The sequence below is a fragment of the Battus philenor genome, unplaced genomic scaffold (assembly GCF_028537555.1).
Source record: "Battus philenor isolate CCGP_79_NKW_IND1 unplaced genomic scaffold, ilBatPhil1.0.hap1 SCAF_17, whole genome shotgun sequence".
In the NCBI taxonomy this organism is placed as follows: domain Eukaryota; kingdom Metazoa; phylum Arthropoda; class Insecta; order Lepidoptera; family Papilionidae; genus Battus; species Battus philenor.
This window is the reverse complement of record NW_027181679.1, coordinates 1,289,923-1,313,087: the sequence shown is the minus strand read 5'-3', so window position 1 is coordinate 1,313,087 and position 23,165 is coordinate 1,289,923. Positions and strand designations below refer to the sequence as shown.

The window sequence follows — 23,165 nt, the reverse complement described above, 5'->3', positions numbered from 1 at the left end:
GTGACTATCGTGACCCTTTTTGGAAATTTTGAGGCGCACTGTGTAACGCCATCTGTGTCGATTTTCGGTGGTGTGGTATCAAATGTGACTTGGACCTGATCGGATCAGCGTATGGAACTACGTCCTCGTGATCTCCGTCTCTCTACCTTCCCAGTCTTCAAAAGTTTTTCCAAGTTATCACCGCTCTTTTATCAAAGATTCTTCATAGTATTCTCAGGAAAATACTCGTGATGGGTTTCCGTGTCCTCCCACACACGCATTAACGTATAAATATATTTGTATTTTGCATTAACACTTATTTAAAAGTTTATTTAAGATTAATTTTTGTTATATATATTACATAACAATTCGTACTTTTGTATTTAAATTTATTATATAATATAAATGTAGAAGTATTATACAAAATGCGCAAGTCGCAGATAAAAAATAAAAACGCTGTCCGCTGTAACATAATTACATAGACCTTTTGTAGTTTTAAATAAATAAAATAAAAATTACGTTTTAAAAGAAAGAACGCACTTTAACATAACATTTTCTTTACAATGGATGATAAATACCAATCTCATGTCTCTTTAATTTCTTTGCAGAGTTTAGTTGAAATATTTACATTAACACTGGTGAATAAAACACAGGTTTATGTTTTATGTTTATCTTTATCTCAAACAATCTATACATCATATTAATGATTATTATATGCATATGTACATTTATATATAACGCATGGAAGTTGTGTACGGTAATTTTAAATAATTAAATAATTTCTATTTGATTCAAAAGTATATGTCTCTATTGAGTGACACATGAACGAAGGCGCTGCGGAGCGGGGTTCCATGCTATTCCATTCCGTTCCATTCGCCAGTTTCGCTCGATACGCAGCGATGGTGACAGTGCATTTTGTTTACGGTGTAATGTTGTAAATTATTTCATAAACCATGGCGGCCGGTTTTGTAGGCTCCACTAAGAATTTTCCCTTCTCCTTCGACGTGGATGTGGAAGAAGATGACGATACTGGTCGCAGCACACCGCATCTCAACAAACGCGTAGGTTAGTTATGTTTGTTTACCTTGTTTATGGGTTTTCAGTTTCTTCATAAATATATCGCGATGTTATTCCCAAATTTGGGTAAAACATACACATTTACGAAATTTTATAACTAATTTGTTTTATATGAAAGGCTTTAAAATATCCCAATACTAGTACACATAAGTTTAAAAATGAATCGCAATTTTAATTCGGTCGAATAAGGTGTTTCTAATTACATATTTCTGGGAATTTTAATAAGTAAAATAACAGTTTATTTACTTTTAGGTCTCATAATCTTTATGATAGTGTTAAATCCAGCTGTTGGCATGATGTGGTTGGAAGCAAAGTTTTTAAATTACAAATAATATAGATTAGATTTATTAGATATATGATAGTACAAATTTGTATATTTAACAGTTTTATTGAGTCATTATCTAAATTATCTTGTATATCGTATATAATATAGTTTATGATTAATTTTTGATACAGTTTCATTACATTCAAAAAAGTTAATAAATAATTTATAGGCGTAAGTGTATGTACGCATATATAATAATGTTCCGTAAAATATCATAGATTTTTTTTTCAGTTTTTAATCTAAATTTTAAAATACGTTATCTTAACCTTTTAATACATCTAAATGTCTATATTTTGATATGATAATTCATTAACATGGTTGATATAATGTATGTATGAAAAATTGTTATATTTTATTTTAAAAAATACAACTGTCTAGTTTCTGGGCGACTTTTCTCAGCAGATATTTTAGAATAATCGATTCAAAGATTGTAAAGTGCATGTAAATGTTTACGTGAATAAATGTATTTTAAATTTTCACGCTATGTCCGGTGAAATAATGTATCTAATTATAAATGAAATGAATGATAGCGCGATTAATGTCTAGTATTATTATATTGCATGCGTATTAGGAATAATTGATAAAAGTTTAGGATTTTACGCAGTGATGTAACTTAAAATGATAAAATCGATGAAAATTAAGATCGCAGTAGTACAGATTATTTTATTTTAGTAATAAAGACATATTCATAATATCTGCATAGCACTGCATATGCGTAAAATGATACGATATATGTTTAGATTGCCTTGTAATTTTACTAGCCGACTTATTTCGCAGCGTCAAATGCCATTGACGCAGTGCTATGGAACAAATATAATGGGTAGATATAAAAAAATATTGAAAGATTTCTGTTAAGTTAAATAATATTGTACCAACAATGCTATAGTGACACTCACAGCTGTGAACACATATCTAATAGATTCAGGCGTTACTTTGTGGAATTCCATCCTAAGTAAGAAAAGGACTAATATATGTATAGCTACTTCCGCTATGTAGCAGTAGTCGTGCAATGAAGTGCACCGCCCGACAAACACCGAGTACTAATCGGTGAAACATTACTCCTGAGGATGCCCCGTGGAGAAGCAGTTTATATTTATAAATCTCTAAAAGATTCAGACGTTACTTTGCGGAAGTCCATCCTAAGTAATAAAAGGACTAATATATAGCTACTTCCGCTATGTAGCAGTAGTCGTGCAATGAAGTACAAAGCCCGACAAACACCGAGTACTAATCGGTGAAACATTACTCCTGAAGATGCCCCGTGGAGGGGTGAAACATGTGTTGAGTGAATTAGCGGTGGTTGTTGTGTTTCGCATTGTTTGCCGAATGCGCATTTATCAGCGGGCTGGCGGGCGGTGCACTTCATTGCACGACTACTGCTACATAGCGGAAGTAGCTATATATTAGGCCTTTTCTTACTGTGAACACATGTTGACACAGTGGGCATCTTTTTTTTAATTTGTATTTATATGCTTGTACCCTAAAACGGTAGAGACCTTGTTCTACCCTCTTTTACAGCTTTTTTTTCTACCTTCTCATGTTGTAATAGCAGGAAATAAGAAAGTCGATCGACTTGGGAACAGTTAATGGCGGAAATAGGTACGACTGTTTACGGTATAAAATGACACAAAAAATAATGCATCTCGCTCAATTCTTCAAAGAATTGCCACAGGACTTAAATCTGATCACATTACATTAAATAGCTTCGGATTTATGATGAAAAATGTTACCTGTCATATTATTATGGAATTAAAAGAAATCAGATATTTTCTTAAACTTAAAAATCGAAGTTATTATAAATATATGTTTTTTTTTTTAAATTACAAGTAGATAATATTTCTTTTGTAAACAGTATATGTAATTGGATATGAATTATGGAAGTGTTATGTTCAGTTCGGAGTCGAATTCAGTCATATAACTTAACCGTGTTTATACTAGAACTTGATTGTTCTATTTACCTCCATCTGATATCTGTTGGTTTTTGTAATTCATAAAGATTCAACGATTTTACACTGAAAGATCGCATTGTATTTCACGGGACGCCAAACCCCTATATTAAAAGATAGAAGCGATGCTAGAGTTTCTTCTTCCACTATTTTTCTCGTATATAATATACATTTATTAACACCTTTTTGTACACCATAGACAACAAATAGAGGAGAAAAAAACAATTCATACGGTACCAGAGGCGGTCTTATCGCTCAAGGTGATCTCTACCAAACAACCTTTGGATAGAGATGACAGAAATGAAGGCAGTTTAGGGTTTACATACATACAAATACATACATATATACAAACATTCCAATACAAATATATACACGAGAGAAAGGGACTAGTATATAGCTACTTCCGCTATGCAGCAGTAGTCGTGCAATAAAGTGCTCCGCCCGCCAGCCCGCTGATAAATGCGCATGCAGCAAACAATATGAATTACACAACTACCACCATTAAATCACTCAACACTTGTTTCACCCCTCCACGGGGCATCCTCAGGAGTAATGTTACACCAATTATTACTCGGTGTTTGGCGGGCGGTGCACTTCATTGCACGACTACTGCTACATAGCGGAAGTAGTTATATATTAGGCCTTTTCTTACTTAGAATGGACTTCCGCAAAGTAACGCCTGAATCTATTACAGATTTATAAATATAAACTGCTTCTCCGCGGGGCATCCTCAGTATTAATTTTTCACCGATTAGTGCCAACCACAGAATAGGAAAGTTACTACATAAATGCGAATAATTAGGAGATGCTACACAACATCCTATTTTAGAGGCGAAGGAAGTGCTCATTTACCATTTTTTTAAATGCTAACCAGTTTAAAGAATAAGCAGACATAGTCAATCCCGAGTTTTATGATGATCTAAGCAAATTCTGTGAGTGACGTAAGAAAAGAAATCTAGATTTAAGGTAAGAGGTATAAGATAATATGATGTTAGATAGTACTCATGATAGCACACAAACATACGTACGATGCAACAGAATCAGGCATCACATTTAAAAATTCTCTTTGCTTGAAAGCTGCCCGCCCATATCTCGGGGCACGGCTATGTCGATTCGTGGTACGACCTGTATCCCATCTTGGACCGCCGAGTACTTCTGGCCTCCAAGTGGTACACGTACAGTCACCACACTAAACTTAGGCGTGTACAGTCTGCTACCTTCGTGCGATCGTCATCCTTCAACTGGAGTACAATCGGGTCAATACATTTTGGTAATTTTTGGGACTCTTTATTTCCGCTAATTCAATTCTGATGAAGCTCTTGAAGCCACCTGGATTAGCGGTAACTACATATTCAGAAAGTTTTTCACGCTCTAACCCTTTCGATACTGCAGTACAATAGTGTGTCAGGACTAAAATTGAAATTATATTTAATTCTTACTTCAGGCGTGTGAATGTACAAATTTATGCCAATTAGCAATGAACATATAATCTTCACTAAGATTTAAGGAGTGTAAGGACTAAATTGGGACCATTCAAACCAAACTGCTTATAAATTTGACGTAGCAGTACCTCATCACAATTCAGTGGGACGTTATGTCCCAACAGTCCATATGTTTGATGGGACATATATATACCTACATTATCGTAAGGGTTAAGATTGTCCTATTAGTTCGTATTACAGAAGAGAGGTCTTTAGGTTTCTTAAGGTTGATTAACATGGACATGGCTTTTGTTTTACTAACACGAACAGACGCAACTTTACATATAAAGTTGTGTTTTATCTTGAAATTCTCTTTATGTTTTGTGGACAGGTGATGCGTCGTGGTTTGAAGTCAAAACATTTTACCACTTTTGTACCTGACAATCACTATTCAAAGAATCTAGGCGGTTTGTATCATTCTAAATTAGCTGTTTCTCGTCTAAACATGGGTGTACTTGATCTAATCTTGGACCTTTAGAAGGTCTATGTAACATTGTATTTTTGATATCTCGCTTATGTTCACAGTAGAGCGATGTGAAATTATTATTCAAAAAATGGTTTTACTGGCTGATTATAAAATGCGTGTACGGCGTATTTGAAAAAAGAACGTCTTAAAGTTAATCAAATATTTAAATGAAAAAAGATTACGTTATCGCATACGGATAGCAACACCTCGTACAATCTGATAAGATAAGCCACAGGCCTTTGTAGCCGAAGGCCGGTCAACCGCGGAGACATTAAGAGGGGGTAGTTGTGACTTCGGATATGGTATTAGAATAAAACTAATAAACACCTTGTAAAGTAAGAAAAGGACCAATATTTAGCCACTTCCGCACATGCAGTGGTAGTCGCGCAATAAATGTACCGCCCGCCAGCCCGCCGTGTTCACACTCTGTGTTTGGCACATGTTATGCATATGCATGGCTAATCCGCTGGACTATATTGTTTACTTTCTTTGGTCTACCGATATCTTCATTTTGGATTCGATCCCGTACAGAAATACTGGTATGGGGGGAAGAAATTTTTTTATATGGACACAAGATACCCTGCCTTTTGGGGAAAGAACAGGGTTATGTGGGATTTTAGTGGGTAGGACATACTAAAATCTTTCATTGGTCGTGTTCCGTACCTGTGGTGGGGCTGCCTGATCTCATGGGCAACTGGCAGTTGCCACAGAGTACTTTTATTGTTATCTAAAGAGAAATCTTCTGAATGGATACGATATACCCTGCCTTCTATAGCAAGGACAGGGTTATGAGGGATTCCTACCTACTTAAACTTCCTCGGTGGTCGTCTTCGATACTTTTGTATGGGCTAGCGGATTTCCTAAGGGACATCCCAGAGACCAGCTGTGTCAGTTCACATTGCTGTCCTTCTCTGGTTTGCATTGAGTGGAAGACACAGGCCCCCACCGTAAACGTCCGTGAACCCGATGGTCATTTAAACGCCTCTTACGAGAGGCTGGGGATACCGTATCCTCTATTATAGTGAACCCGGGCTAAATGCTTAGAATGAGAGACCTAGTTCCTAGGTCGTAATCTATTCCCTGCTAAATACGCTTTTAAATAGCATGATTTAATTTCTTATCCCCTATTCAAATAGTCGGGGTAACCTAGCGCTGATGTTATCGGCATTAAATATTTATTTTTTATCGCGGATAATCTGTGCTAATCGCTAGGGTAACCTTGTAGAATACTGTTAAATCGGGACAGAGAGGCCCGTTATTTTGTATTTTTATAACGCCTTCATATATTGGATGTCTACAGAAGAGACGATTATGCAACTGTGAATATCCTAGAGTTGATATTTATAATTATATATATGAAAAATAAAAATTTCAAACTTTTTTCACTCGTCTGCGTCTTCAGAACTTACCCAATGAACTCCGAGTAATGAAATATTTAGTAAGTAAAGGACCAATAATTACACTGATTAGTGCCAAACACAGAGTTGGTGTAACATAACTCCTGAAGATGCCCCGTGGAGGGGTGAAACACGTGTTGAGTAATTTGGCGGTGGCGGTTGTGTGATTCGCATTGTTTGCCGCATATGCATTTATCAGCGGGCTGGCGGGCGGTGCACTTTGTTGCACGACTACCACTGCATGTGCGGAAGTGGAAAAATATTGGTCCTTTTCTTACTTAGGATGGACTTCCGCAAGGTAACGCCTGATTCAATTAAATAAACGAAATATTTCTTAAAGCAACAATTTTTGTAAGAGCGCGATAAAACATTTAGTTTATAGTCATATGTAAAAAGTTCTACAGTACCCGGTGATAAATATAGCACATCGACTTTTGGAAAGAGACAATCGGCCAACTTGGACTTCGTAGAGCGTCATCTTTGTCGCACGAAATACAAACAGTCCGGTATCTATTAAGAGCTGTTAAAACAAGTATCATTTGCTTCTTTTTATAATATACCAATTTCAAAAGCACAGATAGTGAAGTGCAAGTAACTGAGAATTAGAATTTTTTTTATTACAATGTTTCATTTTAACAATATGTTTAATGGTGTGTATTATGTAGTTTTAATTTTCCGAAATAATAAAATACGTAAACATAATGTGAACATGTTATTTCTATTTTATTTTACCCCAACTTAAAGCCACCACTTGTAGAAAAAATGGTGTATTTTTACCTTAAAATACCTGAACGGTTTCAGGAATTCGCGAGCGTCCAACTTGATATCTTCAAGTCTAGGATTTAAAAGATGATGTGCAAACAGCCGCCATCTTGGATTTCTATGAAAAAAAAAATGTCATCTATTTATGTGTATTATTATTATTATGTATATGCCATTCTTTTTTAATTACTAAGTCGGTGGTCAGAAAGAAGGAGAAACTCATATTTTCGCTGCAAGATCCAGGGATACTGAAATAGCTCGAAGAATTGCTTTTTCATAGTAGTATTGGGTGGGGCAAATCGCTCGTGCAGCCAAATGCCGTTGGGGTCAGAAGATTCTCGAGTGGCAACCACGTGCCGGTAGACGCGGCATACGTATGCCCCTTTCTAGGTAGACCGACCACATAATCAAGATCAGGAAGTCTCAGGATGTGGTCAACGCAAAAAGAAGTCGCTGGCCTTGCAGTGGGCTATCAGCTGACATGAATGAATTAATGAACCTTCCATCAGTATACGCAGGCTGATATTCAGCAGTATATATAAGCTAACATTCAGCAGTAACTGCAGGCTGTCATACAACAGTAAATATAGGCTAACAATAGAGATACATATATAAAATATGACGATCTAAGAATAACAGTAAGTTAGAAGATGCGAATAGAGAAAAATGAGAGTTCAAACGTATCGCTGTCGCTTCACCCATAGATTCACAGCAAAGCATAGGTTTTTCCCCAAAAGATATTTATTTATTGGGGAATACACAATAATCACCACGCATGGTAGGCGGGTTGGTGATCGTATTTTAGTATGCAGACTGCTGCCCATCATTTGGAAATTTATTTGTGAGCTGTGGCAATCAGGCAGATTGTATCTCAGAACTCGAACCCACGAACTACGGTCGCAAGTCTCAGTTCTCCACCACTGGGATACCACTACTCAAATGTCTGTATATTTATAGGATATTATATAAATAAAACACGATTTATTGTCACCTGTCACACTTCAATATATATCTTCAGTATATCTTAATTTGTCTTACTTAGTAACCTGTCATCGTGTCAAGAGTTTCAAAACTGGCTTATACCTGGATATGTATGAGGTTTGAAACAGCTGCTAATGCGCTATAAATAGCTGGCGTAATAAAGAATTTCAATACACGCCGTATGAAGTTCCTATATTCTGGACTAGATGGCGCTAGTTGCATTTTACAACGCGCTATCGTTTGTAAGCTGCCTGATACACGAATAATCTAATTAATTCATGAGTTTCGTATATAGTTCACGGACCCCTCCGTTCCGTGAACTCGTTTCCAATGAAGCTGTAAAAGCCGCAAGGGTAACAGCATAAACTTCACATGAAACAATACAATACAATGAGTTTTGGATTCGATAGCCGTGAGTTCGATGAAGCTGTACAGTATCCGGCGATAAATATTGCTCTTCGACCTTTGGAAAGAGAGAATCGGCTAATTTTGCTTCGTAGAGCGTTATGTCTGTCGCACAACTGACAAAACGTCACATAGGTAGTGTGGGACAGAGATAGTGCCCTACGAAGCCGATATTAGCCGATTGTCTCTTTCCAAAGGTCGATGTGCGATATTTATCGCCGCGTACTGTTAAAGCCAGAAAGGCTATTGTGATTCATTCTTCCTCTCCCTCGTCTAAAGGTTATCGGAGAAGATGTTCACGCCTTTCTTCGACATCTGAAATAGAAATTCATTTATTCATACTTTTTGTACACATTTGACAATAAATAGAGAAAAAAGGAACAATTCATATGGAGATACAAGAGGCGGTCTTATCGCTCCAAGCGATCTCTACCAGACAATCTTTGGAGGGATATGAGTGACATAGAAGAGAGTAGTACATATACATACACACACATATATATATATATATATATATATATTAATTAGTCGTTACCAAATCAGTCAGGCTTTATATTAGACGTAGTTTTTTTTAATTACTATCTCGGCAAATCCGGATCCACGAGCACTGAGACGAAGCTGCAAAAGTCAGATATGCTCACACCGTCCTGCGCCAATCTAATATAGATATATTCCATTCAAAGCAACGCCTATCTGCGTTTGGGGCATATGTTGGTCTTTCTTGACTTAACTTTGAACGCTTTGGTAGAGATCCCCACTCTCAGCTATATAACCTGACTCTACGGAGCTGTCAATTTTTTTTTACCGAGCCTTCTTCGTCTATGTCGGAAGAAAAGAAATAATTTAAACATTACATTCCATTCTAATATTTGAATTGTTCCAAATATAATTTCCTTATACATACTAGAATTTAAACAGATACATTTTTTATATTCGGTATTTTTTTTTCAATGGGAAGAATAAATGCCAAAGATTCGTTAGGAATATTTCAAAAGGTTATGCAAAGTATATTGCGATAATTACTTTTACATACCAGTAGAATTAAATAAATCACTTTTCTGGTATCTTGGACTGTTAATTACGTATCTTCTCATGCCAATACACAAACCTCTAATAAATTTTTTTAAGTTTCATTACTTTATGTCAGCCTATAGAAACACTTGCTGCAAAGATAGATCTCCCATAAACATTGCCACAATGACTGGCTTTGCACTTTCCGCGATCTAATGTCGACAGTCCACGACGACTTCTCTGTGACTTTAGTTCTACAAATCTCATTTCTATCTTAACATGTCTTGAAGCGTAGTTTCGAGACCTTTCCATTGCTCCTGGGGTGACCCTAAATCTTCTTAGAAGGCCTATCGTTAACGACCACGTTTCTGATATATATGTTATCTCTGGCAATACACACAGTTCCTTACATATACAATATTTATTTAAGTTTTACTTTACTTCAATTTAATCACAAGAATCGATGTGGGAATATCCGAACAACACCGATATCCTATACATCCGTGACGTCACAGTGATTGCACGAAACACAATAGCATTCCGTTGTGATCGTGCCAGCGTTTAGTTCAGTCGTTGTCCAAACATTCGAACGACAAGTCATCTAACGCAGACGAATAACAAGTGACATTCGTGTGAAAAAAAAATACGTGTGACAGCTTTTCCGGCGGGAAAACTGGGAATAAATGCGAGTCCTCGGCTGCGTTCGTAAATAATCAATTTCGCGAAGGTTACTTATTATATATTGTATTAATTAAATATTTTAGAGTACAGATAATGATAAGGTAAGTAACTTATTCGTGAATTATTGTAAACCTTTGTAATTACGTAATAAATTGACACAGTCTTTGAATTCTTTCGACGAAAAGAAATCATTGGTTTTAAGTAAATATACTCTTTTGATTGAATTTGCCATGAATCGAATAAGATTAAATATAAGTAATTGCGAATAGATTGTTTTGTACATTATCGTCTTGCCTCCAAAGTGATTGTTGAACTGTTTAATTTTGAACATTAATTATTTGAAATGTCCTAAGAGGTATAAAACTCTGAACTAATAATACAGATAAAAAAAGTACACATTATCGTCAAGTGAAAGTCTGTAATTTAAGTATATGTAAAACATATGTACAGCGTTGAATGTCTTTGTTTTGTACTAATCTAGTCTTTATTTTATTGCAAATAGAGTCTAAATTCCTTTGAGAGGTTCGTTACAGTTTTTTCAGCCTCCGACCCGAGCAAGTACTATATTTACATCGCCGGCGACGTCAATGTTTTGTTTACGGTGTAGAAAGCGCGAGTCGATTTGTTACAAGCGCTCAAGGTCGTCCGTTCTGTAGTATAGGCATTTAATCGCTACAGCGCCATAACTAATTCGCTTAGTTAATGAGTTGAATATCGTATAATGAGGTAATACACCAATACCTCACTTTACGTCGTGGATACGTTCTAAAAAAAACACGACGCAAATTGAAACGCCGCAAAGTGAATTAAGATTTTCTATAGCGAACCATGTAAAGAACGAAGATAGGTTCCAGGGTCACGAAAATACTACTCTTTAAAAAGAAAATTGAACAATGTAAACAGTTAAAAACAAAAATAATGTAACTCTGCCAATAAATAAATTGGAATAATATTTACACATGGCATGGAATATGTTAAGTATAGGTGGCATTTTAATTTGAGCCCTATCTTGATACGTAACAATTCCAAGGATTATTTATTTGTCATAACAACTTACATTTCTGAACAGAGAATAGTTCCAAGAAACAATTCTAGTAATAAAAGATAAATAATGATATTCTATTCGTTAGTTGTCTAATAAGACATTAGATCAGAGGTCGGCAACCTGCGGCTTTTTAGTTCCATACGCAAACATTATTAATTTTATACCATTTATTTATATATATGTATGTATATATATAATCATAATTTGTTGTATAAAATATTATTTACTACTCAAAACAAAATAGGGCCCACCATCATTTTGCCCCTTAATTTATGTGCATACATGATTATTAAATTTTTACAATTAGCCGATGTTGAATTAGGGTTTTACACATTAAGTAAACACAAAATAACGTTTGAATTGTTTAATTTTATCGCAATACACTCAAATACACATTTTTAGAGAAAATGAGCACTAAGTAGACTGTCAATAAAAACTTTTATAGTCACTGTTTGTTTTTAATAAACTTGCCGGGAGCTTTTCTTTAGTATCGAGTAGGATCTTTGCTCCGTATGCACTCTCTGAGCCTATCTGGAACACTCTCAATGAGATGAGTGATGTTTTGGTATTCGTCCCCAACAGAGTTTCAGCGCGTTTATGAGGTCCTGTTGGCTGTTAACGTGGCTATGGGACTTCTTTTCAATTGATCCCATAAATGCTTAATCGGGTTGAGATCGGGACTCATTGCTGGCCAAGGTAAAACCGAGATATTGGCATCAGAAAGTGCCCTCTGAGTGACCCTAGCTGTATGCGCACGAGCTTTGTCTTGCATAAACACAAAATTATCACCTACTCTTTTTGAATATGGGATGACATGAGGTCGGATTACTTGCTCGTCGTAGTTACGTCGGGTAGGTAGCCAGTTGGCTGCAGTGACCGTCCCTTCGTTCAAGATCACCAGCTCTGTTTTGCCTAACAAGCTTATACCGCCCCATATCATCACACTCGGGCCCCCAAAACGATTAGTACCGTGCATGCATAGTTCAGTAAAACGTTCTCCTTCTCTTCTCCACACACGTACACGTCTGTCATCGCTAAAAAACTTAACTTTACACTCGTCTGAAAAGAGTACTGTCCTCCAATTGTCCATGGTCCAGTCCAAATGCTCACCCGCAAACCTCAAACGTGTTGCCCGGTGAGCCCTTGTTAATTTTAAACATTAACACGCATCCTAGAATGTTGCCCGTCCTCGTGGAGTCGATTCCGAATGGTTTGACCACTAACGCGTGTGCCAGTAGATTGCCTTAGCCGGGATTGCAAGGTCCGGGCGGTAGTCGTGCGGTCCCGGCGCGCAGTCAATCGAATGTACCGGTCTTCTTGAGCAGTTGTGGTCGAATCCTTCCTGATCCAGGTCTTCTAGCCACACTACCTGTCTCCTGGAACCGCTCCCATACGTTTCGAATAGCTCGCCGTGACACACCAAGGCGAGATGCAACCGATCTTTGCGATTCTCCCTCTTGAAGCAAAAGAACTGCCCTTGTCGAAGTTTCCACATCCATATGATGACGAGAACCTGGCATTGTAATCGGGAATAATGCCGAAGCGAAAAAAACACAGCTAAACAAAGTGTGATCAAAGTATTGCGCTTAAAGCAAGACTGAGAACACAAACGATTGAAAATTTAAGAAATGGATAAATTTAAGCACTTTACTTTTTTGTCTACCCACTTGAAATCAACAAAAAAGTTAACTTTTAAAACATCATTATGAACTAATAAACATGTGTGCTAGAAGTGGTAGTGCTTCATTTTGTCAATGATTAGTATATGAGTTATTTATAAACACGATTAGAGACAAACTTGCGGTGGGCCCTATTTTGTTTTGAGTAGTTTATATTAATAAATAAAGATTTTTTTAAATTAGTCTAAATTGATGTTTTATTAGACAATATCAAGTCAAAATATGTTTCGCAGTTTTCGTGCGTTTTTATGTTCCGAATCGAAAGGTTGCCGACCCCTGCACTAGATATATTACGTGTTCACTAGTACATCAATCTCTATTAAGATGTTTACGACAACCTATCACTGTACTTGTTATTCGTAGTCTTTAAGACGGCAATGAGACTGGTGTCTATTTCTTGATATAAACACACGTTACATTGTTTCATTTCGATGTTCTTAATTTGAATTTTTGTCGTGTTCCTCTGATGTGGATTATCAGGAATATTGTTGCATGCACACATTGTTATATTATATATGTATGTAATCGATAACGGAATATGGTTATAAAATCCGGTACAGATTTTAAATTTATTGCGTAAAAACATAAATATTTCTTTATTATTTTATACATGTAGCTTATATCTATATACAGTATGATAGGTTACAGGTGTAAAAGCTTTAAAGGAGTAAATATAAACCTCGTTTTCTTATCTAATAGATTCAGGCGTTACTTTGCGGAAGTCCATCCTAAGTAAGTAAAGAACTAATATATAGCTACTTCCGCTATGTAGCAGTAGTAGTGCAATAAAGTGCACCGTCCGCCAGCCCGCTGATAAATGCGCATAATTCACTCAACACGTGTTTCATCCCTCCACGGGGCATCCTCAGCAGTAACGGCTCGACCGATTTTCGTGAATCTTAGCGCGCATATCGGCCAGGGCGGAGAATCGGACATCTATTTTTTATCCTCCTAAATGTAAAGGGTCGTCCACCCCTATTTTTTCAATTTTTTAGACAATTTTTTTTGTTTTTTTTTTTTGATACAACAAAAAAACAACCATAAATTTTGCGGGATCAGCTAGTTATTATTATTTTTTTATGGCCCCCGCTATTGGGAGCCTCTCGTACCCTCTATCTAGTTTGGGACTTTATTTACACATAATTTTTTCAGAGTTTTATCTTTATTCGACACTCACTTACGTACTTCTCAATTTCTTTTATTCTTTACTTTTATCCTTCACAATATCTTGCAATTTTTGTTCTTTCATTCCATAATTATTATTATATTATTAACTCGGGAATAGAACTTGCGATCTATGTTAGCACGTCAAAGCCCTGTTCCACTGGGCTTCCGTAGCCTAAACTCGGCTTGCCACGTATTAAAATAGATTATTCTTTATCTGTCCCTGCAGACAACTCCCAGGTGAGTGGTCTTGAATTCCTGTAGAAAAAGTAATTTAATGTAACTTATTTAAGTGTGATCACTTAATACAGGGTGATGGTATTGCGTCAGAATGCGGCCAGGCGTCTTCATCATCATCTCGTCGATAACCTTAGGGACTAGGGACTAAATGGGTAGGTCATATATTGTAATTTTAAACACCCCAGATGAACAAGAATTTCTTGAAACCCAACAGTGGGTTAAAACATTATTAGGACTCGAAACATTCGTGCTATATACAATTACGATCACGATGCAATGATTCTATTTTAAATCACGATCCGGCCGATACAGGTGATTTGGCACTAATTGGCCGGGATGACACATAATTCCCGGGCGCCCTAGGGCTCCCGTGTCGGGAACGGTGGGCGTTTGGCGCAGCGCTCATACTGAAATAACTCGAGAGATAATTGTACCTATATGATATATAGTTGCGTGGTTGCGAATTTTCTTTTGGACGTAATGACAAGTCATTGCCCTTGCTTTTCGTATGTACTGTATATATTTTTTATTACTTTGTACGTTCCCGGTACTACGTATCTGAGAATTCTTTTTTTGGAGTCATGCCTTCAATGACCAAAAACATAGCAATTTAAATTAGTAACGCTTTGTGTTTCTCTAACAGGTGTAAACGTTTAATTAATTTAGCATAAAACTTCAAAGCTCTTAAACTAATTTACAATTAGCCACTTTAAAAAGAACATTCTAGATCAGTATTTCTCAACTCTTTTTGTGGCATGTCCTACTAGACGTTCTAAAATTTTTACGCTGTCCCTATGTTACATACATAATCTTTATGTTGATCAAAATTGAAATTCGAATCAAATTGCCCTGTAGAGCGTGGGTCCCACGTTGGGAAACTACTGAAGAATATGTTACAATAATTTAGTTTTTTTGAAATTGGAATGCGATAACCAGAGGCCAATAACGTATAGCCGTTTTGCACGGACAAATAAGTAACAATATTTTAATACGTCGTCATTCGAATTTTGAAAATATTTTTTTTATTATATTATTATTGTGTTATTAATTATTACTAAAACCATTGATTTTTTGACAGTGTACCATACATTAATTCACCACAGATATTATACAGAAAACAAAATTGTTTTTACGTCAAAAAAAACTGCATGACAGTTATTTTCTTGGCGGCCAGTAATCCTTTGTTCAGTTGCAGAGATTTCTTTGTAGTTATTTTCCGATTCACGTGAAAAATATCTAACGCGAGTCGACGCGCTCGCGTCGCCGCCCACGCAATTCTGCGCCCGCGACTCCACTTTGCGTTCTATTTTTAAATCAAACCATAAACAATTTTCTTTTACTCTGATCAATCGCGTCATTTTATGTTCTCGGAATATGATAAATCAATTTGTTCTCAGTGAAGTAGATATTAAAAAATAGATATGTGGTTGATTCTTTAATGTTTACAATAAAAGCATAATTTTAATAAAAATTGAGTTTAAAAATATATTTGTTTATGGCTCTAAGAGTTACAATGAAATCTCAATCTATGATGACAATTCATAGTGGCTCTGAGACGTTTTGTCTGAACTGCCGCCAATTTTTGAATTTAAATGTCAAAATGATATCGTCATCATTATCAGGCGATAGATGGCAACTGCCAGTCATATTTATCTTCCAAAGATCGCCACGATGGCCTGTCCAACTAGTGTGGGCCTACTCACGCCCACTCGTGGTCGCTAACAGAAAACTTTTTGGCCCCAAAGGCCGTCGCTTGCACGAATGATCTCATGATGATTTTTTTAATATATTTTAAACTAATGCAGCTTTCACAATCCATATTGCTGGCCACTATGGCAATGATACTTTTTAGTGAATTATTTTCGGGCGTTCGAATTTCAATTCGAATTCTGATTTGAATTCAGACGTCATCAGTGATGCAGTTAGTGGCCGACATTGCTTTAGGCTCGAAATTGTAAAATATTATATGTCAATGTAAATTACTACCGCCTCGCATAAAGACATAAATGTTTCATTATCACAAACGTGTCCTTTATTCTATTTACTAAAATTTATAATATATAGCTTATCATTATCATCTAATCACTGGTAAATTATACTTATCAGTCTGCGAAGTGAAGCAACGCAACCTCGGGCATGCGCCGGACACGTGTCCGTGGCTTATGAAGTGTGAAATTTAAATTTGGAATTTTCTCTTGCTTACGATTATAGAACGAAATGAGAAAGAGAAGCGTAATAATGATGGAGTATATCGGACGATATAGTCAAGGTCGCGAGAAGTTACCGAATGCTGGTAGCGCAAAATTAAAAAAAAAATGGACTGTCACTGCTGCCCAAATGGCATTTGCTGATTGCATAGATATGAGGTGGAAGGGCACAGAGTGCGTAGTATGTGGGGTATGCGCGACGAGACAAAGTGAAATATCAACCGCTACATTCAGTCCATCAATACTCGAGGTTTTGGAACCGACGCGTTTTTTTCTTGGCCCCCACCTCACCTATGCCTAAGGCGCGGTACAGCGGTTTCGGTAGCACTAAATCGGATCGATTCTTGTACCTCTATTATTTCTTTTTCTTTACTTATTGTGTATGATGTAAAATGAAGTGTAAATAAATAAACAAAATATATATAAACATCTGCGTTAAATTTGCCTTGTAACTGTCATATTGTCAAAGCCTTTATCTATATAATTGCATGTTATCACAAGCAAAATTATTATCAGTTCAATGCAAATCGGTGCAGTTTTATTCAATAACCAGGCGGAGGACTCGCATCTATTCAGTGTCGGTGTCTATATATGTGTTTTATATTAGTCTGTGGTAGCTGCGTTTCTTTTAAGTCAAATGAAAGTAGATTAGAGTTATTGAATAATGTCAATCCGTGGTGTTCAAGACGGCTCCAGATCACCGAGGATTGTTACGGATTCGTTTTTTGATGATGAAGGTAAGTAATAAATAATTATATTACGTAACCAGTTGCTCCTATGGTGATCTAAAACCGGGATCGAGACTTTACCATCATCCACTTCAGTTAGTTCCTCAGGAGTTGGGTTCAGAATAACTAGCAAAAACTAACCAATAATTAAAAAAAAATCAAAATAATTACTTAGCTCTAACTTAGTTTTAAATAGTTTACGATTTAACTTAGTAAATAAGTTAAGATACTTTGTAACATGTGAGCAAATAAAAAATCGAAAATCTAATATATAAAATTTCCATGTCACAATGTTAGTTACCGTACTCCTCAGAAACGGCTTGACCGATTTTTACCAAATTTAATATGCGTATTCAATAGGTCTGAGAATCGGCTACTATCTATTTTCCATACCCCTAAGTGATAAGGATTGTTCACCCTTAGAAATTTTATTTTAATTTTTTGACGAAATTTTTTATTTTTATTGTGTTATAATATGGCATTAAAAAATACATAAAACTCTAAATTTTCACCCCTCTACGATCAAGCCTTATTTTTTATTTATTAAAAATTTTTTTTTTTTTGCAAAATAACGTTTGCAGGACCAGCTAGTATAACATATAAATAAAACAAAGGCACGGTGAATACAAATGCTATTAATAATAAAAAAAAAACTTTCTACTGTCAGAAGGTATTGGTATATCGCAGTCAAATAAAAAAAAACACTGCACATGACTTTTGTATTTATTCGTCGTTGTTTCGGAATTGGCGCTGACCGCAAGGCATATGCCTCTACCAAAGATGTCTATGGGCGATATACCACTATTGCTACACTAGTCAGGAGAGTAGATCACGCTGTGGTATTATGGTACGCACAGGACCCTGCTATCTATCCTCTGGAAACTTGTGTGTGAGGTGTAGCAATCCTAGAAAACTAATGCAAAAAGTGTAAATTATTTAAGATTTTATATAGGTAGTCGAACCTACGATCTATTATCGCAAGTCTCATTCCCATAGCTTCACTACCACTGCTCCGCAACTTTTTTTGGTTTTTATTTCTTTAATTATGTGAGCCGGACATGAATTTTAAAATTTAAATAAATTCTTACATCACCCACTACTCGAAACGTCATCATTCTTTCGATGTTTTCGTTTCAGTTCATCAGCATGAACTGTCACGGGTGATGTATGAAATTAACTGGAATGACAGTGGCGCCATCTGTCAAAAGTTGTTCACACCAACTAAGAATTTCTTGGACTCATGCACAACAGTTATGCTAAAGATCATTACATGATAAAATACAAAGTTTACGATACTAAAAAGGACATACAGACAAACATTATATTTTGTATATATGAAAGATTATAACTGTAATAGCCCAGTGGGATGGTAAGTTGGAGTAATAGTGCACAGACAACATAGCGCGCAGAACAAATGGTGACTGAGGCCTTAAAGTTCTGGATCTGGGACCAAGAGTACCTTAACAAGATCTGCCCACGCCCACGGAGTGGACAGACTATCAAGGTCGTTGAAAGACGCTGGAACACAGACTGAAACGGACTGATTGTTATATTCGTCATAAATAAATGTGTGTGTGCGTGTGTGGGCCTGCGCGTGTGTGTGTGTGTGCGTGTGTGTGTGTGTGTGTTATGTCTGTCTCCTACCTCCTGTGCGTTGATTTTAGGACGGTGAAAGACATACTTCAAGACGTTGTTCTCAAATATCTTGTGTGCGTCTCGTTTTATCTATCGCATGCTCCACTATCTCACTGTTCATTTACCTGAGATGGAAAGTAGTTTACCTTATACGTAATCATTATAAGAATTACTGTTGGATGAGGTGGCAGTCGTATAATTATTAAGAGTGTTTCTAATAAGATCAATTAATGGTAAATAAACCTGATACCTTTGTTTTTCATTATTGTTGTTAAATTCATACGACTACATTTTTAAAAAGTTTTTATTTCTGATCAACAATATATTCACATTCATCATCAACCTTTTGCCATCTAGTATACAAAACAATGCCGGAGCGGTAAAAATCAATATGTATTTCTGTAAAATATGTGGACAGAAATGACATTACTTTCCGGTGCCTCTAATAATTAGAAAATGTAAACGAAAAGTTTGTTTCGCGTGTCGAAATGTTCACAAAACAAAATGGTGGACCATTGTTCGACTGTATCTATATTCCAAGCTCCCCTTGACCTTGTGAGCTCTGGCCATCGCGTCGCATAATAAACTGCAAACGTCGATCGAATAGTTTTTAAACGGTTTTATTTAGTTCGACCCGTACGAAATTTATTTGGGTCAAAATTAGAAATAGAAATTTAAGCACCTTCCCGTTGTCAGATTGATCTGAAATTTAGTACACACATTTAATTGAGATGACTATACAATATAATAAAATCAATAACATTATAAATCTAAGATGGCCGCCGATACAAAATGGCGGATTACATATTTTTCCTTAACCCCCTCAATATGGGTATAAAATGAAAGGGTTACACTAGTAAAACACGATGATTATGACAAAATTTAAAATTCAAGATGGACGCCGTTCCAATATGGCGGACTAGGAACATATTTTTCCACAACCACCACAATATGGGTATCAAAAAACCGTTTAATTTAAAAGTTTTTAAATGTATTTATTCCAATCAAAACTCAAAATATCTTAAATCTATATAAACTATATTGTATCGTCAATTATTTTAATATTGTTACATACTGTGAGTTCTGATTCGAAATGAAACACCACTGGTTCACAAGGAGTCCTTTATTCACAAATCCGATGGTCACCCTACTTTAACATAAAGTATACTTTCGCTTAGTCCAAACTGCGTTTTCAAATCGCTCAAGAAATCACTGTCCAAATAACTTACCAAATAGTCACTTTGTATCACTGATCGTAGATCTTAATCTTATAACTCGAAAAACAACACTGAACTGTCGACATGGTGAGTACACTTATGTATACTACGGATAAGGTTTTAGTAAGTTCGAGATAGTGCTCGGTTAGAATTTCCGAGAACCGTGCACAAGAATTTATGAATAACTTTAAGGTCACACGTGTTCACCGGAATACGGCACTTATCTATTTAGGACAAGGATGAATTTCTAGTACAGTACATTTTACTAGAACTATTTTTTTCGTGCTTACTTGATCATAGGGTTCAATGTTTATTGTTTTGTGCGTTCTGAGGTTCGTAACAGATGTATCTCGTGCTTTGTAACAATATTATAAGCTACCACCGACTCTGAACACTGATCTGCTAAGAAAAGCCGGCTAAAAATTAAAAGCTTGTTAGTTTTTAAATAAAACTTAACAATGTTATGTATATTATAATATAAACTAAGACATCATACCTAGTTACATGCAGTAAATAGTAAGTTAGGTAAAGTTAAAGATAGATTTAGAGAGCATCGCCTTAATGATGGGCGACAACAACCTTCGCCCATCATTCCTATCGTTTAGGGTGGTAAGTGACACTGTTAATAGAAACAAAACAGTATAGATAAGTAGGTACCTAATAAACTGCACATAAAATAACTAGTCAATTAATAATAGAAAAAATAGAATAAGAAAAGTGTAGTAACGTATTAAGAAAGCACAACCCTAAGATAACTGTGATAAAAAAAATAGAATATGTAAATAATAAAAAAATGTACCTAGCCACCTAAGAGTAATAAGATGATGGAAGAAAGGCGATGAAACCAAGAAGGAATGAAAGAACAAAATGAAAGCTATTGTGATGGAAATAAAGTAAGAATAAAAGAAATTGAGAAGTATGACAGTGAGTGAAGAATAAAGATGAAAAATCTGAAAAAAATATTTGTAAACAAAGACCCTGATCCCAACTAATTAGTGGTACGAGAGGCCTTCAATAGCGGGATCAAAAAAAAGGTAGAAATAGTAAGTTAATCATATATCGTAAGACAAAAAGTTATGTCTATATGTAACTAAAATAAACCAGTTGAACTGTATTTTTTTTGGTGACAACGTAAAATGCACCTAATCTAAGATCTCTTTTAACCCTTTCGTTACCAACGTCGGAGATAGCCGGCGTCAATTGGACGACCCGTGCATACGCTGGTACAGAGATAGCCGGCATCCACTTTGTATTGTTGGCTTGTGTGTAGATCTCTGTTTATCACAGCCAAATAAATTAATAAGAATTTTCCTAACTTCTATTTTTATTAATATAACAGTATAATCTTTAAATATGTAGCACAAATGAGAAAATTCGAACATCAGCTTACCGCCATGCAATGTGCACATTTCGCGGCACATGCCCGGTTCAGTAGCGTCACTTCGACGGAATTTACTGGGGTAAGGAAAGGGTTAAAGTGGTGCCAACCTGTGTTTATTCTTTTTTATTAAAAATGTAATTAGTTTTTATTTTAATTTGCCGATGAATATATAAATGATACGTTAAATTTTTTTTCTCTTTTTGAAATAGCATTAAAGTAAGTTACCTTATCCTTGTTAAAATTGCTAGGTGATATGAAATTCGTTTCACTTTCACCGTTTTTAAAGCATTTTATTCAACAGAAAATTTAGCGCATTATTATTAATATCTATTATTAAATATTTTTACTGTAAAATTTACCATTTTTTTAACAATTTTATTTTAAAAAAATGTACAAAAAATTATAAACAAAAAAAAATTATGAAACTCCTTCGAGCCGGATTTGAACCAGCGACCTATGGATGTCTTACAGATTCACCACTACAGTCCACCGCTCTACCAACTGAGCTATCGAAGGTATGAGTGACGTGTCGAAATAAAAAAATACGTTCACAGTGACTTTACATTTACATAATACGAGTGGAAAAATTCTCTTTGTTTATCCATATAGTTAACCTTTTGTTTTTGTAACTTCCTCGACATATTTCTTTAATATATTTTTTTTTTCATCAAATGCTAAGCAATTGACAATTTATAACGCAATATGAATGAATTGCGAATTTTAATTTCTAGAATGTACCAAAGTTAAATGATTACGAAATAAAATTTTGTATCACAAATGATATCTATTTATTTATTTAGATTCTCATAAAAGCAAGGATTATCATTATCATCATGAAAAGGAAATACATACATACTGATCGTAATTTCGTCATAAAATTAATAGTGATATAATTTCTATTATAAAAATTAAAAATGTAAAAAAAAATTCATATCGGTATGGTATGTCCGGTGGCAGAATTCGGATTTCAAATTTAAATTACAATAAAACTATTATAAGGAAGAAGTATGGGAATAAAAATAAAGGAACCGGAAAAACTGGCTTGTAAACGGGGACCATATATATAAAAAAAACATAGTCAAGATCGCGGGAAGTCGCTGAATGCTGGCAGCAAGTCTGATCACCGAATAATGATCACAGTGATGATGCTGATGATAATTAACTCATCCTTGAATAAAAGTTTACATAATAAATCATGGTTGGTTTTAGAAATGTAAACAGATTTGTAAATACCACTACTTTGCAAAAAAGATAGTCAAGTTTTATAAATCTGAGAAATCTTTTTAAAACAGTTGTAAAGAATGTATGTCTTTTTCTAATAACTTATCAAAGAGTCGATTTGTGGACTCTGAGTCGAA

General features: G+C 35.5%; 1 protein-coding gene and 1 non-coding gene across 5 annotated transcripts in view; one reads left to right on the top strand and one right to left on the bottom strand.

Annotated features, from left to right (window-relative positions):
- The first annotated feature begins 849 nt into the window (after positions 1-849).
- The window catches only part of LOC137919969 (AMP deaminase 2-like), a 72,363-nt gene continuing 50,047 nt past the window's right edge, over positions 850-23,165 (top strand). The window contains exon 1 of one of the 4 annotated variants that reach the window (XM_068763200.1): positions 850-1,044. In XM_068763200.1, coding sequence (XP_068619301.1) covers positions 933-1,044 — 112 coding nt within the window. In that variant the 5' untranslated portion in view covers positions 850-932. Of the gene's footprint in view, positions 1,045-17,389; positions 17,584-23,165 lie in introns of those variants that run through there. The other 3 variants (XM_068763199.1, XM_068763203.1, XM_068763202.1) reach the window with 3 other exon arrangements.
- On the bottom strand, positions 22,234-22,323 carry TRNAY-GUA (transfer RNA tyrosine (anticodon GUA)). Its single transcript is given in 2 exon segments — positions 22,234-22,269; positions 22,287-22,323. It is a non-coding gene; the product is annotated as a tRNA-Tyr (tRNA).